Raw genomic sequence first — 23,239 nt, forward strand, 5'->3', positions numbered from 1 at the left:
CGAACCTCCGACTGCTTAATGGGGCGGTTCAAACCCCTAATATTCCATGACGCTATACTAACCATGAGTAACCGATGAAGAAGGAGTGCTTGCCCCTTTTTTAGTATCAAATTTAATGGTTCTCTGCCTTAAAAAACCGTCCATATCATAACCATGCATTTCACTAAAATCATCGACCACCTCGACATCATCCTCATCATTTTTAGCTGAAGTTGGCATCTCATCATGTTTAGCCGACTCTAGGTTCTCAACCCCCTCTTCGTCATTTGTGGGTAGCTCATTAAGGACATCAAAAGGATTGTTTGACCGACTGCTACTCGCACTTGCCCTATTAGCCGGCTCCTCTTTCTTTTTACCAACGACTGGACGATATTCAAATTTTGGCTTAGGCTTGCTCACCGGAAAACCAGTCTGTCTAGCGACCTTTTTACTGTGGACCCCCGTATAACCCTCCTCATCAGTAACCGGATGCTTACCAGGACGTCTACCTTGATTATGCTGCTTACCTCCCATATCCATGTTCCTAGCATTACCTTGCCTCACGGCCTGGAAAGGACAGGTATCATCAGAATGTCCAAAAACGGAACAATGCGCACACCGAAGCGGATACCATTCATACTCAACCGACATAGTTTCTTTAGAAAACCCATCTCCCTCCATATCAGGAATCGCCATTGTGATCTCTTCTCTAAGACTTTTATCAGCTGAAACCTCGATAAGAGCTCTCGCATAGCTACTGCGCCCCCACATATCCATGCACATCGACGTAGTGTATGAGTCTAGAGCTTTTGGTACCCCAATAGTAGTCGCTATCATGCTCAAGCCATCCTCAGTGTAAGCAGCAATCGGAACATCATGGATCTTAACCCAAATCTGGACCTTCTTGACTTCTTTTTTTTCGAACTTAGCTGATGGGCTCCATATATCTAGAAACATAGGTTGTGATCGAATAATCCACGGGCCATCTTGCATAACCTTCATCATACCAGCTTCATCAGCAAATTTAAAGAAAAAAAACCCCTTAGCGTTCATCATGGACTTCTGGATTCCATATTTTTTCCAATTATTTCTCACATAGTAGTCCACTACAGGGTATGCCACTCGATCCCCAAGAAAATAGCCAACCAAGGTATTCGCCATCTTATCATGAACACTACGCACAGATTCCCTTGGTAATACAACATCACACCCCTCCTGCACTGATTCACTTACCAGGGACCGAAAATTCACCTTTAAAGATTTATTTCCAAGCAGAGAATCAGCATACGACATCGATTTAGAAGAGCTGGCCACATTCCCTTTTGTATCCTCACCCTGTCGTTGATTCTGAACATCATCATTACCCTTGACACCAACAAACTGATCCTTTGAACCTTGTGAGTTTAGAGACTGATAAGAAGCCTCCTTACCTGCATTCGGCTCTACACTTCTCAAACGAATATCCTGAGGACCTGCATCATCATCCGTAATGTCATTCAAACTCCCACCTTCTGCCGTACTATTCTGAGAGAAATCCATGGCCGGTGAAGATTCCTTGACAGGCAAAGGAACCGGCACAGATATCTTTTCAAGTTCATCGATTACGTTAATCGGCTTGTGGATAGAATTCTGCTTAAAAATTCCTCTACGAGCAAGTTTAGGATTACCCTCTGTTGAACCACGACTTCCAGGAACTTTGGAGATCAATGGTGGTTTACCACGATCCGGCTGAACATCATGAACCTTCCGTGCATCCATCTTGTATTAAACCCCTCTCTCAAACACCACGTGAATAAAACCAGCATGCAACAGAAAAACCACCGAAAACAAAGAAACAATTAACACAGAAAAACCCTAAATCTAGTAAACCCTATTTCATGCAGTCCTTCGCAACATATAGAGCCACTGGTTATTCAAGATCCTAAGAGATCGATAAACCAAGAAGACCTATACACCACTATGAACTAACACCAAATACGGCGGCGATTGAAAGCAAAAACGAAAAAACCCTAGATCGAAATCGGTCAACCCTGCTAACTAGTTCGTTATAGAGATTAAAGCCTAACCTCTAATCACAGACTGTTATACAGAGAATTACGACTGAAATCATAGAGTTCATGATGATCAAGAAAATCGCCTGGCTAGAGAGAGAGCATTAGGGTTTGCTGTTTATCTATCAACTCCCTGCTATAGAGAGAGAGCACTATTCGGTCAACCCTGCTAACTGGTGGATTACTTTGCTAAGAACAATTGGGTTAAGTATGGTCTGGCTAGATTGATGATGAATGCGAATGGCTTCTTTTTCTTTAAGTTTAAAACTAAGGAAGGGATGGATAAAATGTTAGAGGATGGGCCATGGATGATAAGAAATGTTCCGATTATCTTGAAGATGTGGTCGCCTTCTATCAAACTAGAAAAAGAGGATATTAAAGCTATTCCGGTGTGGGTAAAGATTCACGATGTGCCGCTAACAGCTTATACCGAGGATGGTCTTAGTTTGATTGCATCAAAGATAGGGGTGCCTAAGATGTTGGATACGTATACTGCTACGATGTGTGCTGAATCTTGGGGTAGAAGTAGTTACGCTAGAGCTCTTATTGAAGTGCAGGCGGGGGCTGATTTAAAAAGAAGTGTCACTGTTGCCATTCCATCTTTAGATGGTAATGGTTATTCTAAGGTGGAAGTCAAAATTGAATATGATTGGGAGCCTTTGAGGTGTTCGTCTTGCTGTGTTTTTGGTCATGATGATAGTTCGTGCCCAAAGAACCCTCAGGTTGTTCCGAATGGGGATTATGGAAAAAAGGGTGATGATTTTCAGGTTGTGGGTGCTAAAAAGAAGAAAGCTACTACTCAAGGGCTTCATATAAAAAATCAAAAACCTAAGGTAGTCTATCGTCCAGTTGCCAAACCGAAACCGAATTCGGCTGTGAAAAATTCGAACCAGGTTTCAACGTCGAACCCTTTTGATAGTCTTAAAGATGACGATGGTAATGGTACCATGGTGGGTCGAGTGGCTGGTAATCAGGGAGGTACCACCGAGGGTCGGGTTGAGAAGAAACCTTCGAGGGACGGGCAGGAATCGGATGAGGAGGAGGTCGAAGAAGTCTACAACGAAACTAGTGCATTCATGACATCGGGTACTCATCCTTTCTCTTCAAAAGCAGGGGCAAGCACCTCTTCTTCCAAGTTCTCGAATGGATAGATTGTCTGCTTTTCGTCTGAAGGGGCTGCGGTTTTGTGGCCACTTTATTTTTGATGATGGTGGTTGAGATTATGTGTTTGTGGTTTGCATTGTTTGTCTACTAGATGTCGAGTCTTGATGTATAGTAGACTAGGTTATGGGGTATTATAGGTCTTTGGTTTTGTTTTTGTTTTACATATATGGGGCATGTCCTGTATATGAACTAGTGTGGAACACATCCTCACTACTTGTACTTAATTGCGGTTGCATTTTAATAGAATCACTGGGGTAACCCTTTACCCAAAAAAAAAACCCCGTCATGACCGGTCGCCCTGTGTCAAGTCAAACGACGAATTTAGATTCTGGTTATTGTCTAGCATTGATTATCCCTGCATGGTAAATATATAGTTCGTATTGTCTAGCTAACATACAAGTCTGAAAATTTAAACTATGAATTTAATATACAAAACTTGGGTAAGAGCTTTAATGTCGGGTTTTTGAACTACGACGAATGACCCACGGATTTTATTAAGGAAGTAAAACGGACTTTCTAAAAATTATATGGATGTTTTAAAATAAACACATATTCAGAAAGTTTTCCTTTGGAATGAATTGTTTGAATGTGAATATGTGAACTCACCTTCCTTTGTGTTGACACATGATTTTAACGTGTTCTACAGGTACTTGAGTTCGGCTTCGAGAATCACGGTGTATCTTGTGTTTGATGATGCATGTTGTGTTACTTAAAATGTTGGACTACTTTTTAAACTTTCTGGGACGTATGTAATAAGATCCGCGAGGATCAAAGACAAATTAAATATGTGGTTGTGTCGTGTCTTAAAACATGATGTTTAATAACTTATGTTTAAAATAAATCAAAATGTCCAACAATTGAATGCTGTGACAACTGTGTTCTATAGTCGTGGTTCAATATAAAACAATGTTGGTTATCAATAAAACAATGTGCTTTGGTGTTATTATATGTGTTTTTGTGTTATTATGTGTGTATTTGTGTTTGGTGATTTTGCAATTTAATTAAATTCCAATTTCAAGCTCTAAATCGCTTTCTAGATGGTTGTACGCGCACGGATGCGTAAATATAACCAGCTTAATGCAACAAACACTCCGGAATAGTGAAATAGGCTTAACATACCTTAAATAACCTCCACATAACTTAGAAATAAGTTTTGGATGGTTTGGTGTGTTGAAATCAAGTTTGTTCGATCGTAGGGACTATTTGTGTCAAATTGCGAAATTATACCGATTTGTATAGTAACGAACATTCCGGAACTTGATCATAAGTTAAACATACCCTAAATAACCTTTACATAGCTTAGAAATAGGCTTTGAGGGGTTCGATATGCTAAAATAAACTTTATTGATCAATAGGGACTAAAAGCGTCAAAAAGTGCACAAGTTTGCATTTTCGCGCATATCTTACGTTCTGAATATATCCGGACATCCAAAAATTCATGTAATCATTAAAATATTATGTTTTAGTGTTTGGCATGATAAAAATCCATTCGTCGCTTGATTTGGATCGTTTTTGCGTTCGTTACGACTTCCATCGTAATTAAGCGAACAACGCAACCGTACGACCAAACGAACCGACATCCGAGATATTTTTGAGCATGTTTTGAGTTCCCTATACTTTAACTTCATTTTAGAGCCTTGAAATGAGGTTAACGAGGCTTAAACGTGTCAAAAATGGGTCGAAATGCATGTTTCTAAAGTTCAGGGACCAAAGTTGACAAACTGTGAAACTACCCTCAAGCGGGGCGCGTAAGCATAGGGCCTCCCCTTACACGGTGCGCGAGAGCTGCCCAGATCAGCAAAACAGGCTGTTTAAACCAGCAGCTGGGTTTGTATGGCTTGCAAACGGTTTTTGATCAATCTATGGGCCAAATTTGATGGTTTTTAAGAGCCCATGGTATCCAAATACCATGTGCCCACTTGTACGGCTTGGATCGAGGCTCAATCTTCGAGAAACGATCCTAACGGCTCTTGAAAATCTATAAATACCCACATTCACTTCCTTCCCAAAGCACACTTGATCTGATTTTGGCCCTCTAAGTTGGAGTGAACACTTCATACCTGAGGGTAAATCGGATCAAGAGCTTGCGGTGTCACACCCCTTTCTGCGGCGGAAGCACGAGGTGTGATCATGAAAGGTTCTCATTGCATACGAAAGGTAAACATACTACATGCTCAAAATAACTTCAAACATTACATTACTGAAAACATGAGTCAAGTGTTTACAACACGAGATAGCATATTGTTTTAAAAGTTACAACTTTATTTAACAATAAACAAAGCGACATCCACGAACATGAGTAAGACCACGCGCACATCCATCCTAGTTACCTGAAATACATGTGAGTTTTGGAAAAACGTCAACATAATGTTGGTGTGAATTCATGCAGTTTTTGTATCTCACGTTTGTATACTTTATATGAAAACATAGTTTGTGTCATGTATAAAATCAAGTTTTCATATATAAATCAAGTATTCAGGTGTACACCACGTACTTATGTATAACTCACGTTTCTCTTGAGTACCCCACGTACTCAAGTATAATTCTCATCTTCTTGAGTACCCCACGTACTCAAGTTTAATTCCCATCTCCTTGAGTTCCCCACGTACTCAAGTTTAATTCAAGTTTTAGTATGGTATGAATCTTTATGTATACAAAATATTCTTGTAAGTATTAGGATTGTTAATGGGTTTCAAGGCCATTAACATGTGACACGACATAGGAAGTCACCAAACCTTAGGCATTTTTCTACTTGGCATATTCTGAGACACAAAAGCACTACTCGGTACTCGTCCTCACTGAGAGTGTGGCTGCCCGACACCCGTTAGATCTAACCTTTTGTTCTGCGGTCTAGGTATATTGTTGATTAATGGTGCTTATGTACCCTATTCGTGACATGATTTCTCGTATCATTTCTCATAATGCATCATACTTGGTACTCGTCCTCACCAAGTGCACTTCTCGTATTCTTATATCTCATCACACTTGGTACTCGTCCTCACCAAGTGTGCTTCTTGTATTCTTATATCTCGTCACACTTGGTACTCGTCCTCACCAAGTGTGCTTCTTGTTATCATACCATTAATAAACATAGTAATATTTGTACATGTATTTCACCCCCGAAGTTATTAAAACTGAAAACAGTTAAAGAAAAGGGGGAGCATAAACTCACAACTTTGCGTTCCTGTGCGTCGTAAACTTCACCGGATTTGCTTAATTAACGTCGTAACCTATACACGTTTTCTTAACGTTAGTCACTAGACTTGTGTCGCACAAGTACAGTCACTTTCTTTTGTGTATATATTCTTGTGTTAAAAATATTTTATATTTTTAACTAAGTGTCTTACTTATATTATTTTCTCAAAAATTAATATAAGTATCTCGTGTTTTGCACTTTGCACCCGAATTATGTATCTTGTCTAAATAGGTTGCATGTGTATTTTGTAATTTTTACTCGTTACAAGTATCTCCAAGTCATATTATTTTTACTCTAAAAATAATATATACCTAGTTCACAAAATAATCACATAATCACACAAGCGATAAATATATATTCTAAATATATATTTAACAAGTTCCATTTATGAAAATCCACCTCCGGTATTTGGTAATTTTGTAATAAAAATCATGGCGAAGTTTGGTTGGAAAACAAGTCAAAAATCACTTGTCACCAAAAATATTCTAAGTGTTATTTTCTGGAAAAATTTCGCCAGAGTTTCCTCTGTAACTGGAGGTGGCCACGCTTACTAGCGTATCATTTTCTTTTAAAATTCAACCAATCAATTTTTCCATCATCAAAATACCATCTTCAAATATCAAACTAGTCAAAATAAACACAAATCGCATACACATGAACTTGCAAGTTGTGTAAAAATTATGTAGTAACTCTTCAACACATTTAGTAGGTTTTTCCATCTCTAAAAATAAAGTCGGTTTTTGCGAAAATTATTTCTTTGTTAAAACTTTTGTTACACAAGTGTCCACACACTTGTTTGTTCACAAAAACACCTCTAGTTCATGAAAGATCCGACTTAAAATAAGACCTGTATATATTTTACTTGGTCCTTCGAAAATACCACTTGTAGATCCTTAGATCTACTAGTTTAGAACTCCATTTTATAAGAAAAACTATTTTTACACAAGTTCATGTTTATGTTGTGGAAAGATTCGTCATCTTGCAACTTTTCTATTTTACATAACACTAGTTCATGTTTCATGAACATGACCTAGCCTGGTTAGATGACGATCCGTTCTACTGTCACACCCCGGCTGCGTGTAACGTGCAACCGCGGCGGAAACGCCGGGGAGTGTTGTGGACAGAATTAATTGTTTCATGACCATGGCATACAAAGTTGTATTTTATTTATAAACAAGAGTGTTACATCGTTTCAAACAGGAAATACAAAGTTCATAACATAATTAAACGAGTCTATCTTCATTTTTAGGCTCTAAGGCACAGGTCCGCCCTAGTGTCATGATCATCATCCTATGGAATAGCTCCTGAAAACACATGTGAAAGTAGGTACGTCAGCATAAAAATGCATGTGAGATACATAGGTTTTGTGAAAATGGGATTCATGACTTGAGTTTAAAGAAATGTTTAATAACAGTCAGTCATGAACCTTGTAATTTGTCTTGCTTTGTAAACCATTTGAAAAACGATAATATCAGATGATATGTATAGATAAGTGTAAGGTTAAACGAGTAACCAAGTAAAAGGAGTTGAATAAGATAAGTTGTTTGTAAAAATAATGTCTTGTGAAGAGTATGTTATTTATGTAAAATGTAATGTGTCTAAACTGAAATGACTTAGATAACGCTACGATATGTAATATTATACAAGCATTTATATATAGGAAGTACCAGCGGCGTATCCACCATGTTTGTATCATATTACATACGCCACGTTAGTCTAACCATTTACCAAAACCATCCACCATGTAAATTGTTCATGTATAAATCAATTGTCAAGTATTATTGTGTAAACCATATCGAAATGTCTATGTTCAATGTAAACCACCAAGTATGTATATGAATGTCAAAATGTTTATGTTTAATGTAGATCATGTAATGTGTACCCAAAATATATCTTGTATGGTAAGTGAGATGTATCAACTAAACCATATGTAAAATGCACAAAACAAGGTGTTGAAGTAAAACATGGTTTAAATCAACGTTATGTTTTGTGGAACAATGCATGCTCTACTGATATAAACATTTATGCGGTATTGTGAAATATGCATACATCCAAGCCTTGAGACTGTGGCGATAAACCCTTAAACAAATTAAAGGTTTATCTAAGTTATGTATATCGAATTCGGTCATTCCTTCCAATCCAAACAAACCCAGGATTTCAGGAACGGGAGTTGTCAATTCCTATGGTACCACTACCTACTAACGAACGGCGTAGCTAATGTTAATGAATGTATTGTTCCATGTTTAAACAAACCAAATGTCATACCAAAATGAAGGCATGTGATGTAAACAATTGTACTAAGTATGCACACAATGGGCAGAAATAGCATGAAATGTAATGTAAAACAATGTACTAAGTGCGCACACAATGGGCATACATAGCATGAAATGTAGTGTAAAGCAATGTACTAAGTACGCACACAATGGGCATACATAGCATGAAATGTAATGTAAAGCAATGTACTAAGTACGCACACAATGGGCATACATAGCATGAAATGTAATGTAAAGCAATGTACTAAGTACGCACACAATGGGCATACATAGCATGAAATGTAATGTAAAGCAATGTACTAAGTACGCACACAATGGGCATACATAGCATGAAATGTAATGTAAAGCATGTACTATAATGTACTAACGAACATAGCAGGTTTATGATGTGAAACATGGAAAGCATGAAAGTAACAAGTAGGCACATGTGTTTCACCCCAAAACAGTTTGGAAAACAGTAAAAGAGGGGTTTAATGTATTCACATTGACTCCTCGAAAACATGTAAAAGATGGGGTTCAATGTACTCACCTGAGATTGCTTTGAATTCCTTGTGTAATAATCACACAATGCTAGAGATCACGGGATATCAAACGGCACCTAATAGGTAGCTATATTAATATACCGGACCAAAATCGGAAGGATCGGATAGTATGCGGGTTCGTAAACCATACGAGTATGGAGACTCGTGTAATATGGTTTAACAAAGCCTACATACTAAAATGAAACCTAACCTAAGTGCTTGCGACCCATTACGACCCGTTTAGGTAGCTTATGCTACCTTAATGCGTCGTTCGCGTAGAACGCGTTTGGAACGCCTAACATCGTGACCACAAGGTATAACCTCGGAAGGTTACAGCTGTAGTCACCTAATGTGTTTGGTCGGATCCTAATGATCGACCAAATGGGTCGGGTTCGAAAGTATAAGCGATGGTTTAGATCGCTTACCTTACGACCCTATATATGCACTAAACTAAAAGTGACGAGCTAAGCATGTTAGAACATGCTTAACTAAGTTTAGAAAACAGGTTTGGCATCAAAACAAATGGCTTTGATGCTCACGAGTAGTTTGGTTACAAAATACGCAAGAATGCGCATTTTGGCCGAAACTACGACTCGTCACTGAGCCTAGATAACGTGGTAATCAGTAGGTATAGTCGCCATGGACTATAACCATCGTGATCACGCTCACGTTATGAAGTTCCATGAACTTCATGTTGACCATAGGCTGGTCACACAGAAAGTCAAAAAAAACTTTGACTTTCGGACTCGAAAAGCGAATAAAAGAACGAAAGAATACTTACGGAGGGTCCCCGAATGCTAATCTAGATCAAAATGGCTCAGGTATGAAACAAAGGTTCCAACTTAGAGCTTTTGATCAGATTTTTGTGGGTTTTTACTCAAAAGGGGTGGGGGGTATTTATAGGAAAAGTAAAGCCGTTAGGATCGTTTCTTGAATATCGTGCCACGATCTTAAGCGTACACTTGTCACAAAGTTGTGGTGGCTCAAAATGACCCTTAACTCCTGAAATGGTGAAAGGCCATTGCCCTTTGGGATGTTTGAAAGGCCAATCTTAGCTAGAAAACAAAATTTCTGTTACTGAAGGGGCCATGCGGCCTGCATCAGGATCAGACAAAACTCAGGCGTGTGACAACTCGAATTTCCAAGATTCCAATTTCGCATTTATTGCACGTTCATTGTTTGTTTAGTTGTTTATTTGCACAATTGGTTTGCTTTGTAATTGTATACGTTTTGATACAATAAAGTGTATTGTAATTGTGCATGGTTATGTGTTACTTGTGAAAGACTTGACAAATACTTGAATGTGGTGATGAAACTATAATAGATAATACTCAAGGGTGTTAAGTGCTAATAGTGAAACTCTAATCATTCTTAACCCTAATCCCTTTCACTAATCATCACCAAAGAAACAAAGCACGTACTTTCATACTCTCTGATCCTCTCTGGCAATCATCACCTTCATCATTGGCACAAGCTCTTCATCACTCTTAATTTCCTCTCTTTGTCTAGAATCAATCTAAGGTAATTGTTTGATGATTGGTTGTTACTATCAATTCTTGATTTTGTGTTTCATGTAAACCCTAGTTCTTCATATGATATTCTGTGTTTAATTGATTCTGATTTATTGTGAAATGGGTATGGTTGTTGTGGAATCATTTGCTTGATGATTAAGATACAAGATATGTGACAACCCTCACAAAACCAGGTATCCGTACGACTTAATTAACTATTAATTGTTGCCTAATTACTGTGCTTAACTGAGATTCTGATAAACTGCTACTTGATTGTTGATACTGGTACATATCTGCATCATACTTTGATTTTTCCGTCACTACATTATTACTTACTGAACTCTAGTGACAAACATGATGCACAAAAGCACAGTAGCATTTGGACGGATAACCTATTGAACATGCTGACATAGCCAGCATCAGGCAGACACTGCCTCTAAAGGCCTGAATGAGCCAGAAATATTTTACTACACCCGTAGTGTGTGTAGAGATACAAGGGTTGTATAATTGCGTCTCTAGGAATAAGATATAGAGATTGGATGTGCCTAAAACATACTTTAAGCACAAAACACAGCACTTTTATCAACACACTAGCTTCTAGCTAATTAATAAAGTGCCAAAATATGAGGAATTATTCCTGACACTTTGCAGAATAAATTGTGTCGCTAAAAATATTATTTACAACGCTTAAAGGATTACTTAAGCACTTTAACGGATTACTATCCAACCGAACAACCGGACTATACCCGGAACATAAAAATATTGCCAGAATTATTATTGGTATTTTTCTGAGCCAGTTAGGGTCCCTGATTACCCTAACACCCGCTTTATAACGCATTAAACAACTAACGGGGTTAATCCCTAAAAGTAACCGACTTAAAGTAACTAAACTCTAACTGTACGATCAAGACCCAACCGGATACCCCCCCCCCTAATGGGATCGGCCAACTAGAAAGGACAAGGGGAGTACAACTTTTTATTATTTTATTTGAGTTCGTGGATATCTAGAGCTTGAAACCGTTGGACGATGGAGCTAAATTTCTCTATAAATACCACACACACACACACACAAGACTCACACACAAACCAACATCACTCTCTCTCCCTCTTGCCCCCTCCCTCTCGGCCGAACATACCCACCACCATCCACCATACTTTTGGTTCGTGTCTTGCCATTCCGAGCATATACTAGTGTCGGGGATCACGTATAAGGAAGCCGGAAGCAAACGGAAGTTGAAGGACCTCGCTCACTTGCTTTTATCCACGCCATTTTCGCCAAAGATCTTCCCTAGCCCCGAGCTAGAGGTATAACATTTAAAACTTGTTCTTGATCGTATCTAAAGTGGTTAAAAGGATTTTTAACGGTTAAAAGTCGGTAACCCATCTTTTGAATCTAAAAAGTCTACTAAAACTCGAATATCGTTGGTTAAAAGCATATAACGCGTGTAAAAGTCGTAGTATTTGAATATGTTGATTGTTGAGGCCCGATCTACGATGTGGTGGCTCTTATCATCGTTTAACCCGACTTTGTTAAGATCCCGAATCTTGACATACACTTGTTTCTTTTGTACAAGGGTTAAAAGGTGAAACTCCACCACACGGGAAGCATGAACTTGTGTAAAAGTGTTTTGACATGTAAAATGGTATTTAAAACGAGCCGATCTACGTATGTATAAGTGGTACATTCGTAGAACCAAGTGTCGAGAAAATCATGTTTTATATAAGTAGGATAACATGCTAACAAAGATGATTTTTATAAACTACAAGTGTATAAACACTTGTGAAACGAAAGATCCGACAAAATAACAATTTTTATAAAAATTGTCGGGAAGTTGTAAAGAGTGATTTGTTCCAAAAACGGGGTTTTTGCAAGACTAAACTATTTTATACATAGATCCACTAAATATAACGAGATCTACACAATAGTTTTAGAAAAACTACAAGTTCATGTAATATTGTGATTTTACATACTAGTCTACAAGTTTGAAGTGTTGAAACTTATGTAATGTGTTGGAAATTGATTGGTTGATTTAAAAGAAATTGTTGGAATGATTTTGTAAAAGAAAATGATACGCTTAAAAGCGTGGCCACCTCCAGTTACAGGGGAAACTCTGGCGAAATTTTCTAAAAATCTAACACTTAGAATTATTTACAAGTGTTAGACTATTTTTGACATATTTTCAAATATATTTCGCCATGACTTTATTTACAAATATTCGGAGGTGGGGTTTTCACAAAAATAAACGTGATAAATATATATTCGGTAAATATATTTTTCACAACATTGTTTATGATTATTTTGTGAAAATGTATAAATATTATTTTTAGTGTAAAAATAATATTTACTAACTTTGTCGAACCCAAAATAATACCAACGCCTACACGACAAACATATACGTTACAACGGTAATTACTATTACCACTTAATCGCCAAAACGTAACTTACGCTTTATACGGAAATATTCATGAATGCGGATATTGTCAACGTATTATTTTGGAAAGTATTATGTAAAAAGAAAATATATTATTTTTGAGAAAAATAGTTATATTTTGGGAATGAGAAATAAAATATATTAAGTGAGACTTAATATTATGAACGCGCATGTATTAAATCCCCCATCCTTGGGAAGGAAATTATCTACCAAGTATATACACGGAACGGTTGTCTAACCGTTTCCCGAAAATGATAAACTATAAAGCTAAGGCACGGCCATCCGTCTAATAGAATTAGCACATGTAGGTCGTTGCGCAGCAGTTGGATATTTGGATTACTTGGTATTGTGACGCACTCACTGTGAGTTCATGTCCCCCTTTTCTCTTAACTGTTTTCAGTTTTATAAACTGCGGGGGTGAAATACATGTTACAATGATTATGAATATGTTTACACATGGTATGGTTAGCGTAAGGAGGTTTATTACTCAGATCATGTGAGTGGGTAGGCACAACTTGAGGCCATTAATCCTCGTAGTAGGACCGAGGGACAGGAGCGGTAGATCTATCTGGGTGTAGCGAGCCCAGCCCCAGGTCCAGCATAACGGACCTAGGGGTGACTTAGTGCCCGACGCATAAATCCGCTAGGTTTGAGTCATCCCTACTTGCACTTCACACATATCAATGGCCTTGCAAACCATTGGTGATCTCTTTTTCCTTATTTGCTACATACCAGGTTTTTGATAAAGATAAAGGTTTGTTTACGCACTTTCGCATGAACTCGCTCAACATTATTGTTGATTTTTCAACTTACATGTATTTCAGGAAATTAACGATCTGGCGCGGTATGGCTTGTTTTCCGCTGCATTAGGCCCGAGGTCATCCAGGGTTCGAGGCTTGTGACTCTTTCCTGGACAAGTCACAGTCCCTGAACCATGTTTACTTTAAGTTTGCATTTGTAATGTTTAGACAAGTTATGGTTGTTGGGTGTTAACCCGTTAAGACAATGTTTTACTATTTTATTTTTAATGGATGATCTTGCATATTTTTAATTCATATAGCTTGTTATGATTAAGCTATGGTATTAAGAAGTCACACCAAATTAACCACGCTTCCGCAAAGCCAGGGTGTGACAGCTTGGTATCAGAGCTCTGATCATAGCGAACTAGGATTCCTTCTCGAGTCTAGACTATGATCACTAGGGCTCTCACGAAAACATTTTTCTGCATACCACTTAAGTCCAGATCCAAAACGTTTTTATAAACAAATGTTGAGCATATTTTATTTATTATTTTTAGGCTCAGTCTGGGAGGCTGAGGCTCGGTCTGGGAGACCGAGGCTCGGTCTGGGAGGCCGAGGCTCGATCTAATGGATCGAGGTAGTTGTCTAGTGGGACTAGGGAGTCAGTCTGGGAGGCTGGGAGAATTTGCTAGTGGGACTAGGGAGTCAGTCTGGGAGGCTGGGAAAGTTTGCTAGTGGGACTAGGAAGTCAGTATGGGAGGCTGGGAGAATTGGCTAGTGGGACTAGGAAGTCAGTCTGGGAGGCTGGGAAAGTTGGCTAGTGGGACTAGGAAGGACAGTCTGGGAGGCTGGGAGGCTAGTGGGACTAGGAGGATTATGTGAATATTACTTGGTAACTTGTGTGATTATCTGATTTACTGATTATTTGTGCATACTTGTGATTGTGTTACAGACACATGGATACATCAGGCACCGGAGACTCAGATACCACTGGACCACTACCCATAGTGTCGGATGACATTGTGTCATCGGAGCATGAGGTGCATACCTCAGACTACACGAGCACGGATGATGATGACTTCCAGCCGTTCGCTCTACCCGACGATGCTGATGAGCATACTGATGACTCCTTGCCCTTCGCTTTACCCGAGGGTGCCTATGAGCCTATTGATGGCGATCCTGCTGAGTATCTTCCCCTTGTTGTGATTCCAGCTCCGATTCCTCTTGCTTCTTACCCAGCACACGAGCTATTACCAGACGCCGAGGCTGGCGGCGACATTGATCTCTATGAGGACGAGCCTTTTGAGGACGAGGATCCTGATGCAGCCCCTTTACCCGCTGGCGGTCTCTTGATGATCGCTGATGCTCCAGCTGGAGACTCGCCCGTCCACTCACCAGTCCCAGACTCCTTTGAGTCTGTGGCTTCTGCTCCGTCTCACGAGGTGAGCATTCAGCATTTTGTTCATGACTCGGACCCTGATCAGGCATCTTCTGCCGCCCCCATTCCGAGCCTTGTATTTGAGCACGACGATATTGAGGACTCCGATCCCGTTTTTCCTCCAGGATTTGATCCTGACCGCGACATTGAGTATATTCCTATGGACCATCATATGGAGGACCCTGTTGATCCCGTCGATCCTATTGATCCCTTTGATCCAGAGTTTGATTTTGACATGGCTTTTGACGACCCGGAGCCTGCCGTAGCCCCAGAGCAGGCAGCTGCTTTCGATCCTGTGCATGAGCATGACTGGGTACATGCTGACATTCCTGTCGAGCCCGTTTTGGCTGACCCGCCAGTTGGCGATCTTCCCATTGATGATGTCCCTTTGCTAGTTGCTGATCATGCTGTTGATCCTTTTGTTGACCCACCTTTGATTGCTGACGTCCCTGTTGACCATCATATTGATCATGTTGGTCCTGTCATTGCTCCTTTTGATCCTGTACCCATTGAGCCTGAGCACGCTCTATTTGCAGAGCATATGGATCCACCTGATGAGGAGGCTCAGCACGGTTGGATACCGGCTGACGAGGATGTTCCACCGCTTCCACCACATCACACTGAGGCACCTCATACTGATTTCTCATTTCAGATCCCATCGTTTGTACCTCCAGCAGGGCCTGGAGAGGGCTCTTCAGCCCACCCCTTTGGGCACATGCCGATGCCTATGCCTTTCATGCCTCAGATGACACCTGTTCCATCTTCTGTTCATGTAGCGCCATTCGATCCCACCAGCACACCACTGCTTTGGACATCTTCCTCACCGATGCCACCCACTGATCCATATCATCCATTCCATATGGGACATACCATTGAGGACGTCTTGATGTCCTTTGTCCATCAGCATGATTCTCATACACAGCGACTCCAGGAGCTCGAGAGAGCTCAGCTATCTTTTGATCCATACCTTGGTCAGACATCTTCATCTTTTCAGCCTTTTCGATCATTACCTCCTGACTTTGCTGCCCGACTTACGACTATGGAGCAGCAGATTGCATCTGTTATTCGCACTCAGCAGGCGATGGAGGAGGATTGGCTTCATTTACGCCGCTTACTTTACGCTCACTTTCCCCCTCCTCCACCCCCATCCGCATAGGGCTCATTGGTGCCATAGTGGTAGGCGATGGTGAGACGACTGCGATTGTGACTGCACAGCCTTTTGGAGACCATCTGACGATACTGATTTTTGTTGATATTTGTTGATGTACTGGATGTATGTGACACTGATGTGATATTGTTTTTGACAGGGGTGATGTAGCCCTATTTTGATTTGTGATTGTATGATACAGTGACGCACTGATACCCTTACCACATTATGGTCTCGATATATATAACAATCGCCGTATTCTCACCATATCTGATTCATTTGATTGCTTATTTATGTTTTGTGACATGGGATGTTGTATGTATGATACCTGCAACATGGGATGTTGGGACATGGGATGTTGTATGTATGATATTTGCAACATGGGATGTTGTATGTATGATATTTGCAACATGGGATGTTGGGACATGGGATGTTGTATGTATGATATTTGCAACATGGGATGTTGGGACATGGGATGTTGTGTGTGATATATAGATAACATGAGATGTTATATGCTACTATTATTACTATATACGTATGTTTATTATGGCCTAATCGACGTACGCATCTTTAGAAGATGGCACCAAGACGACAACCTCAGCCGATGCCCACTACTCCTGAAGAACTACAGCAAGTTATTGCTGCAGCCATTGCTCAATATGCTGCCTCGCAAGGAGGACCAAGCGGAAGTAGCTCGAACATCAACGGCAACCAAAATCCTCCTCATGGGTGCACCTACAAACAATTTTTGGACTGTAAGCCCATAAACTTCGACGGCACAGGTGGTGCTGTTGCTTTCGTCCGCTGGGCAGAGAAGACCGAGTCCGTACTTCGCATGAGCAAGTGCGCTGTGGATCAGCAAGTCACTTACATCTCAAGGCTATTTGTGGATGGAGCCCTATCCTGGTGGAATCTACAGGTCCAGACCCTTGGCGAAGCCGCAGCTTACGCACTGACCTGGACAGAGTTGAAAGAGCTCATGCGCAAGAAGTACTGTTCTCGTGCTGAAATTCAGAGGTTAGAGACCGAATTCTGGCACCTAAAGATGGAAGGTTCCAAGATAGCTGAGTATGTCCAGAGGTTCCACGATTTGTCGCACGTGGTACCCTATATGGTTACACCGGAGTTCAAAAGGATTGAACGCTTCATCTGGGGATTGGCTCCTCAGATAATCAGCATGGTGACTTCTTCCAAACCTGCAACCATCACAGAAGCCATTGATCTGAGTGTGGCTCTCACCGAAGAGGCGATTCGGTTGAACAAGTTTGATGGGGTTGAGCCCAAGAAGAAAGAGACTCATGTGGAGTCATCTGGTGGTAATAAGCGAAAGTTTTCGAGTTTCAAGCAGAGCACCGGGATGGTGGTTAAGAAGGGAGAATTGAGTGCGCCAGCTCAAGATACAGCTGGTAGTAAAAAGAAAGGGAAGGGATACATGGGTGCACATCCCAAATGCAACTCATGCCAAAAACATCACTCTGGTCGTTGCAGCCTGAGAGTTTGTGAATCATGTGGGAAGACTGGTCATACGAAGGATTTTTGTTGGGCTAGTGCTGGCCGGGGAGGCCAGGGAGGATTTGGGAATAGGAATAACCGTGGTGGTAATGGGAACCGCCCACAAGGAAACCTGGGAGGTGATGGAAACCGTGCCAATAATGCTAACCAAGCAGGCGCCATGAATCGGAACCAGGGAAACCATCAAGTTGGAAACAATGGTGGGAACGGGCAGAGGCCCGGATGTTTTAATTGTGGAGATCAAGGGCATTTCAAGAGGAATTGCCCAGAATTAACCCAGGCACGTGGAAGAGTTTTTAACATGGAAGCCAGGGAAGCGCGCCAGGATCCCAATGTTGTCACTGGTACGTTCCCTGTAAACCAACGCTATGCATCCGTTTTGTTTGATACTGGTGCCGATTATAGCTTCGTATTGCTAGAATTTAGAAACATGCTTGGTTTAGCCGCTAGTAAGTTAGATATTCCATACTCGGTCGAATTAGCGAATGGGAAGTTAGTAGAAGCTAACGAGGTGATTCGAGGTTGTGTAATCGAGCTGGGAGAGCGTGAGTTTGCTCTCGATCTATTACCAGTCCAGTTGGGAAGCTTCGACGTGGTAGTAGGGATGGATTGGTTATCGAGTAACAAGGCAGAGATAGTTTGCCACGAGAAGATTATTCGTATCCCGACCAATGACGGTGAGACCATTGTTGTTCATGGGGAGAAGCGTGAGACGCCGTTAAGGATGATTAGCTGCCTGAAGGCAAGGAAGTGTTTGAGGAAAGGATGTGTTGCTTTTCTAGCACACATTGTGGATAAGAAGGCTGCTGAGCCGAAGATCGAAGACATCCCTGTCGTGAGGGATTACCCAGAAGTCTTTCCAGAAGACTTGCCTGGCTTGCCGCCTCAGAGGCAAGTGGAGTTTCGCATCGACTTAGTTCCGGGCGCCGCGCCTGTGGCTAAGGCACCTTACAGACTCGCTCCGTCTGAGATGCAAGAACTGTCGACACAACTTCAAGAGTTGTTAGACAAGGGTTTTATCCGACCAAGCTTCTCGCCTTGGGGAGCTCCAGTTTTGTTTGTGAAGAAGGACGGTAGTTTCCGCATGTGTATCGACTACAGAGAGTTGAACAAGCTGACGATCAAGAATAGGTATCCTTTGCCAAGAATCGATGATCTGTTCGACCAGCTTCAAGGTTCAAGCTTCTATTCAAAGATCGATCTTCGATCTGGATACCATCAGCTACGGATACAGGAGGAGAGTATCCCGAAGACAGCTTTCAGAACTCGATATGGACACTACGAGTTTCTGGTTATGCCGTTTGGTTTGACAAACGCACCTGCAGTGTTCATGGATTTGATGAACCGAGTTTGCAAGCCGTACTTGGATAAGTTCGTGATTGTATTCATCGACGACATTTTGATTTATTCAAAGACGAAGGCTGAACACAAGCATCATCTTAGAGCCATTCTGGAGCTACTAAAGAAGGAACAATTGTACGCCAAGTTCTCTAAGTGCGAGTTTTGGCTAAGAGAAGTCCAATTTCTTGGACATGTGGTAAGTGAAGGTGGAATTCATGTGGACCCGACCAAAATCGAGGCGATCAAAGATTGGGAAACGCCAAAGACGCCAACCAAGATTCGGCAATTCTTGGGTTTGGCTGGCTATTATCGAAGGTTCATCGAGAACTTTTCTAAGATCGCTCAACCGTTGACGCTCCTCCCGCAGAAAGATAAGAAGTTTGATTGGGGAATCAAACAGGATGAGGCATTTCAGATATTGAAGGATAAGCTTTGTAACGCGCCAATCTTAGCTCTACCAGAAGGCACTGATGATTTCGTGGTATACTGCGACGCATCGCGTCAAGGATTGGGTTGTGTGTTGATGCAACGTCAAAAGGTTATCGCCTACGCATCACGCCAACTGAAGGTGCACGAAAAGAACTATACCACGCATGATTTGGAGCTTGGCGCAGTGGTTTTTGCCTTGAAGATCTGGAGACACTACCTTTACGGTACGAAGTGTACAATCTTTACAGATCACAAGAGCCTCCAGCATATATTCAACCAGAAGGAGTTGAACATGAGGCAAAGACGATGGGTCGAGTTGTTGAACGACTACGACTGCGAGATCAAGTATCATCCAGGGAAGGCAAATGTGGTCGCTGATGCCCTAAGTCGTAAAGAGAGAATCAAGCCCATAAGGGTTAGGGCTATGGAAATGATAATTCAAACCGACCTTTCCTCGCGCGTTCGTGCAGCACAGAAGGAAGCTCTCAAGGAGGGAAACCTTGAGGAAGAATATCTCCGTGGGATGGAGAAGATGTTGGTGCCAAACAGGGAAGGAACATTGTGTTTTGGGAAAAGGATTTGGGTTCCTCTGTTTGGTGGTTTAAGAGAGGTTATCTTTGAAGAAGCTCACAAGTCACGGTACTCTATCCACCCTGGAGCGGATAAAATGTACCAGGATCTTAAGGATTATTACTGGTGGCCCAGGATGAAGGGCGATGTTGCTATTTACATGAGCAAATGTTTAACTTGCGCCAAAGTTAAGGCGGAATACCAGAAGCCTTCAGGACTTCTGCAGCAACCAAAAATTCCCCAATGGAAGTGGGAAGAAATCTCCATGGATTTTATCATGAAGTTGCCAAGGACGCCAAGAGGCCATGACACTATCTGGGTGATAGTGGATCGCTTAACGAAATCAGCACACTTCTTACCCATCCGCGAGAAGGATAATACAAGCAAATTGGCCGAAATCTATATGAGAGAGATTGTTACACGCCATGGAGTACCTCTCTCGATTATTTCTGATAGAGATGGGAGGTTCGTATCGAGGATATGGCAATCCTTCCAGGAAGCTTTTGGCTCAAAGCTGAATATGAGCACAGCTTTTCACCCGCAGACCGACGGTCAAAGTGAGCGCACAATTCAGACGTTGGAGGACATGCTGAGAGCATGTGTGATGGATTTAGGCGGTAGCTGGGATAAGCATTTACCCCTGGTTGAGTTTTCATACAACAACAGCTACCACACCAGTATTGGTGCCGCGCCATTCGAAGCCTTATATGGACGCAAGTGCAGGTCGCCGCTTTGTTGGTCTGACGCAGGCGATAGACAATTAGTAGGTCCCGATGTAGTTCAGGAAACTACAGACAAGATTGCGCAAATCCGAGATCGCATTAGTGCGGCTCGTGACCGACAGAAGACCTACGCAGATCTGAAAAGGAAACCTCAGGAGTTTGAGGTTGGGGATATGGTTTTGTTGAAGGTATCACCCTGGAAAGGTGTAGCACGATTTGGGAAACGTGGGAAGTTGAATCCGCGCTACATTGGTCCTTTCAAGGTTTTGGAAAGAATTGGGACCGTAGCATACAAGTTGGATCTACCTGCCAAACTGAATAATGTTCACGATACATTTCATGTATCCAATCTGAAGAGAAGTCCAACTCAAGTTAACGTTGCTATTCCTACCGACGAAATTCATATTGATGACACGCTCCACTTCGTTGAAGAACCTGTTGAGGTCACGGATTGGAAAGTTAACAAGACCCGCCGGAGTAGTGTCAAGCTCGTCAAAGTTCGCTGGAATGCTAGACATGGTCCTGAGTTCACCTGGGAGCGTGAAGATCGGATGAAAGAGAAATACCCCCACTTATTTCCTGAGAACCCTGCTTCTACAAGCAGAATTTGAAATTTCGGGACGAAATTTATTTAACGGGGGGAGAATGTGACAACCCTCACAAAACCAGGTATCCGTACGACTTAATTAACTATTAATTGTTGCCTAATTACTGTGCTTAACTGAGATTCTGATAGACTGCTACTTGATTGTTGATACTGGTACATATCTGCATCATACTTTGATTTTTCCGTCACTACATCATTACTTACTGAACTCTAGTGACAAACATGATGCACAAAAGCACAGTAGCATTTGGACGGATAACCTATTGAATATGCTGACATAGCCAGCATCAGGCAGACACTGCCTCTAAAGGCCTGAATGAGCCAGAAATATTTTACTACACCCGTAGTGTGTGTAGAGATACAAGGGTTGTATAATTGCGTCTCTAGGAATAAGATATAGAGATTGGATGTGCCTAAAACATACTTTAAGCACAAAACACAGCACTTTTATCAACACACTAGCTTCTAGCTAATTAATAAAGTGCCAAAATATGAGGAATTATTCCTGACACTTTGCAGAATAAATTGTGTCGCTAAAAATATTATTTACAACGCTTAAAGGATTACTTAAGCACTTTAACGGATTACTATCCAACCGAACAACCGGACTATACCCAGAACATAAAAATATTGCCAGAATTATTATTGGTATTTTTCTGAGCCAGTTAGGGTCCCTGATTACCCTAACACCCGCTTTATAACGCATTAAACAACTAACGGGGTTAATCCCTAAAAGTAACCGACTTAAAGTAACTAAACTCTAACTGTACGATCAAGACCCAACCGGATACCCCCCCCCCTAATGGGATCGGCCAACTAGAAAGGACAAGGGGAGTACAACTTTTTATTATTTTATTTGAGTTCGTGGATATCTAGAGCTTGAAACCGTTGGACGATGGAGCTAAATTTCTCTATAAATACCACACACACACACACACAAGACTCACACACAAACCAACATCACTCTCTCTCCCTCTTGCCCCCTCCCTCTCGGCCGAACATACCCACCACCATCCACCATACTTTCGGTTCGTGTCTTGCCATTCCGAGCATATACTAGTGTCGGGGATCACGTATAAGGAAGCCGGAAGCAAACGGAAGTTGAAGGACCTCGCTCACTTGCTTTTATCCACGCCATTTTCGCCAAAGATCTTCCCTAGCCCCGAGCTAGAGGTATAACATTTAAAACTTGTTCTTGATCGTATCTAAAGTGGTTAAAAGGATTTTTAACGGTTAAAAGTCGGTAACCCATCTTTTGAATCTAAAAAGTCTACTAAAACTCGAATATCGTTGGTTAAAAGCATATAACGCGTGTAAAAGTCGTAGTATTTGAATATGTTGATTGTTGAGGCCCGATCTACGATGTGGTGGCTCTTATCATCGTTTAACCCGACTTTGTTAAGATCCCGAATCTTGACATACACTTGTTTCTTTTGTACAAGGGTTAAAAGGTGAAACTCCACCACACGGGAAGCATGAACTTGTGTAAAAGTGTTTTGACATGTAAAATGGTATTTAAAACGAGCCGATCTACGTATGTATAAGTGGTACATTCGTAGAACCAAGTGTCGAGAAAATCATGTTTTATATAAGTAGGATAACATGC

At 41.2% G+C, this 23,239-nt stretch overlaps 1 protein-coding gene across 1 annotated transcript; it reads left to right on the top strand.

Annotated features, from left to right (window-relative positions):
- The first annotated feature begins 2,308 nt into the window (after nt 1–2,308).
- Nucleotides 2,309–3,848, top strand: LOC110924694. The gene is made up of 2 exons (XM_022168689.1): nt 2,309–3,116; nt 3,841–3,848. Exons 1-2 carry the CDS (start codon nt 2,309–2,311, stop codon nt 3,846–3,848), a joined length of 816 nt encoding a protein of 271 aa, XP_022024381.1.
- Nucleotides 3,849–23,239: the final 19,391 nt, after the last annotated feature.

The sequence above is a fragment of the Helianthus annuus genome, chromosome 17 (assembly GCF_002127325.2).
Source record: "Helianthus annuus cultivar XRQ/B chromosome 17, HanXRQr2.0-SUNRISE, whole genome shotgun sequence".
Taxonomy (NCBI): domain Eukaryota; kingdom Viridiplantae; phylum Streptophyta; class Magnoliopsida; order Asterales; family Asteraceae; genus Helianthus; species Helianthus annuus.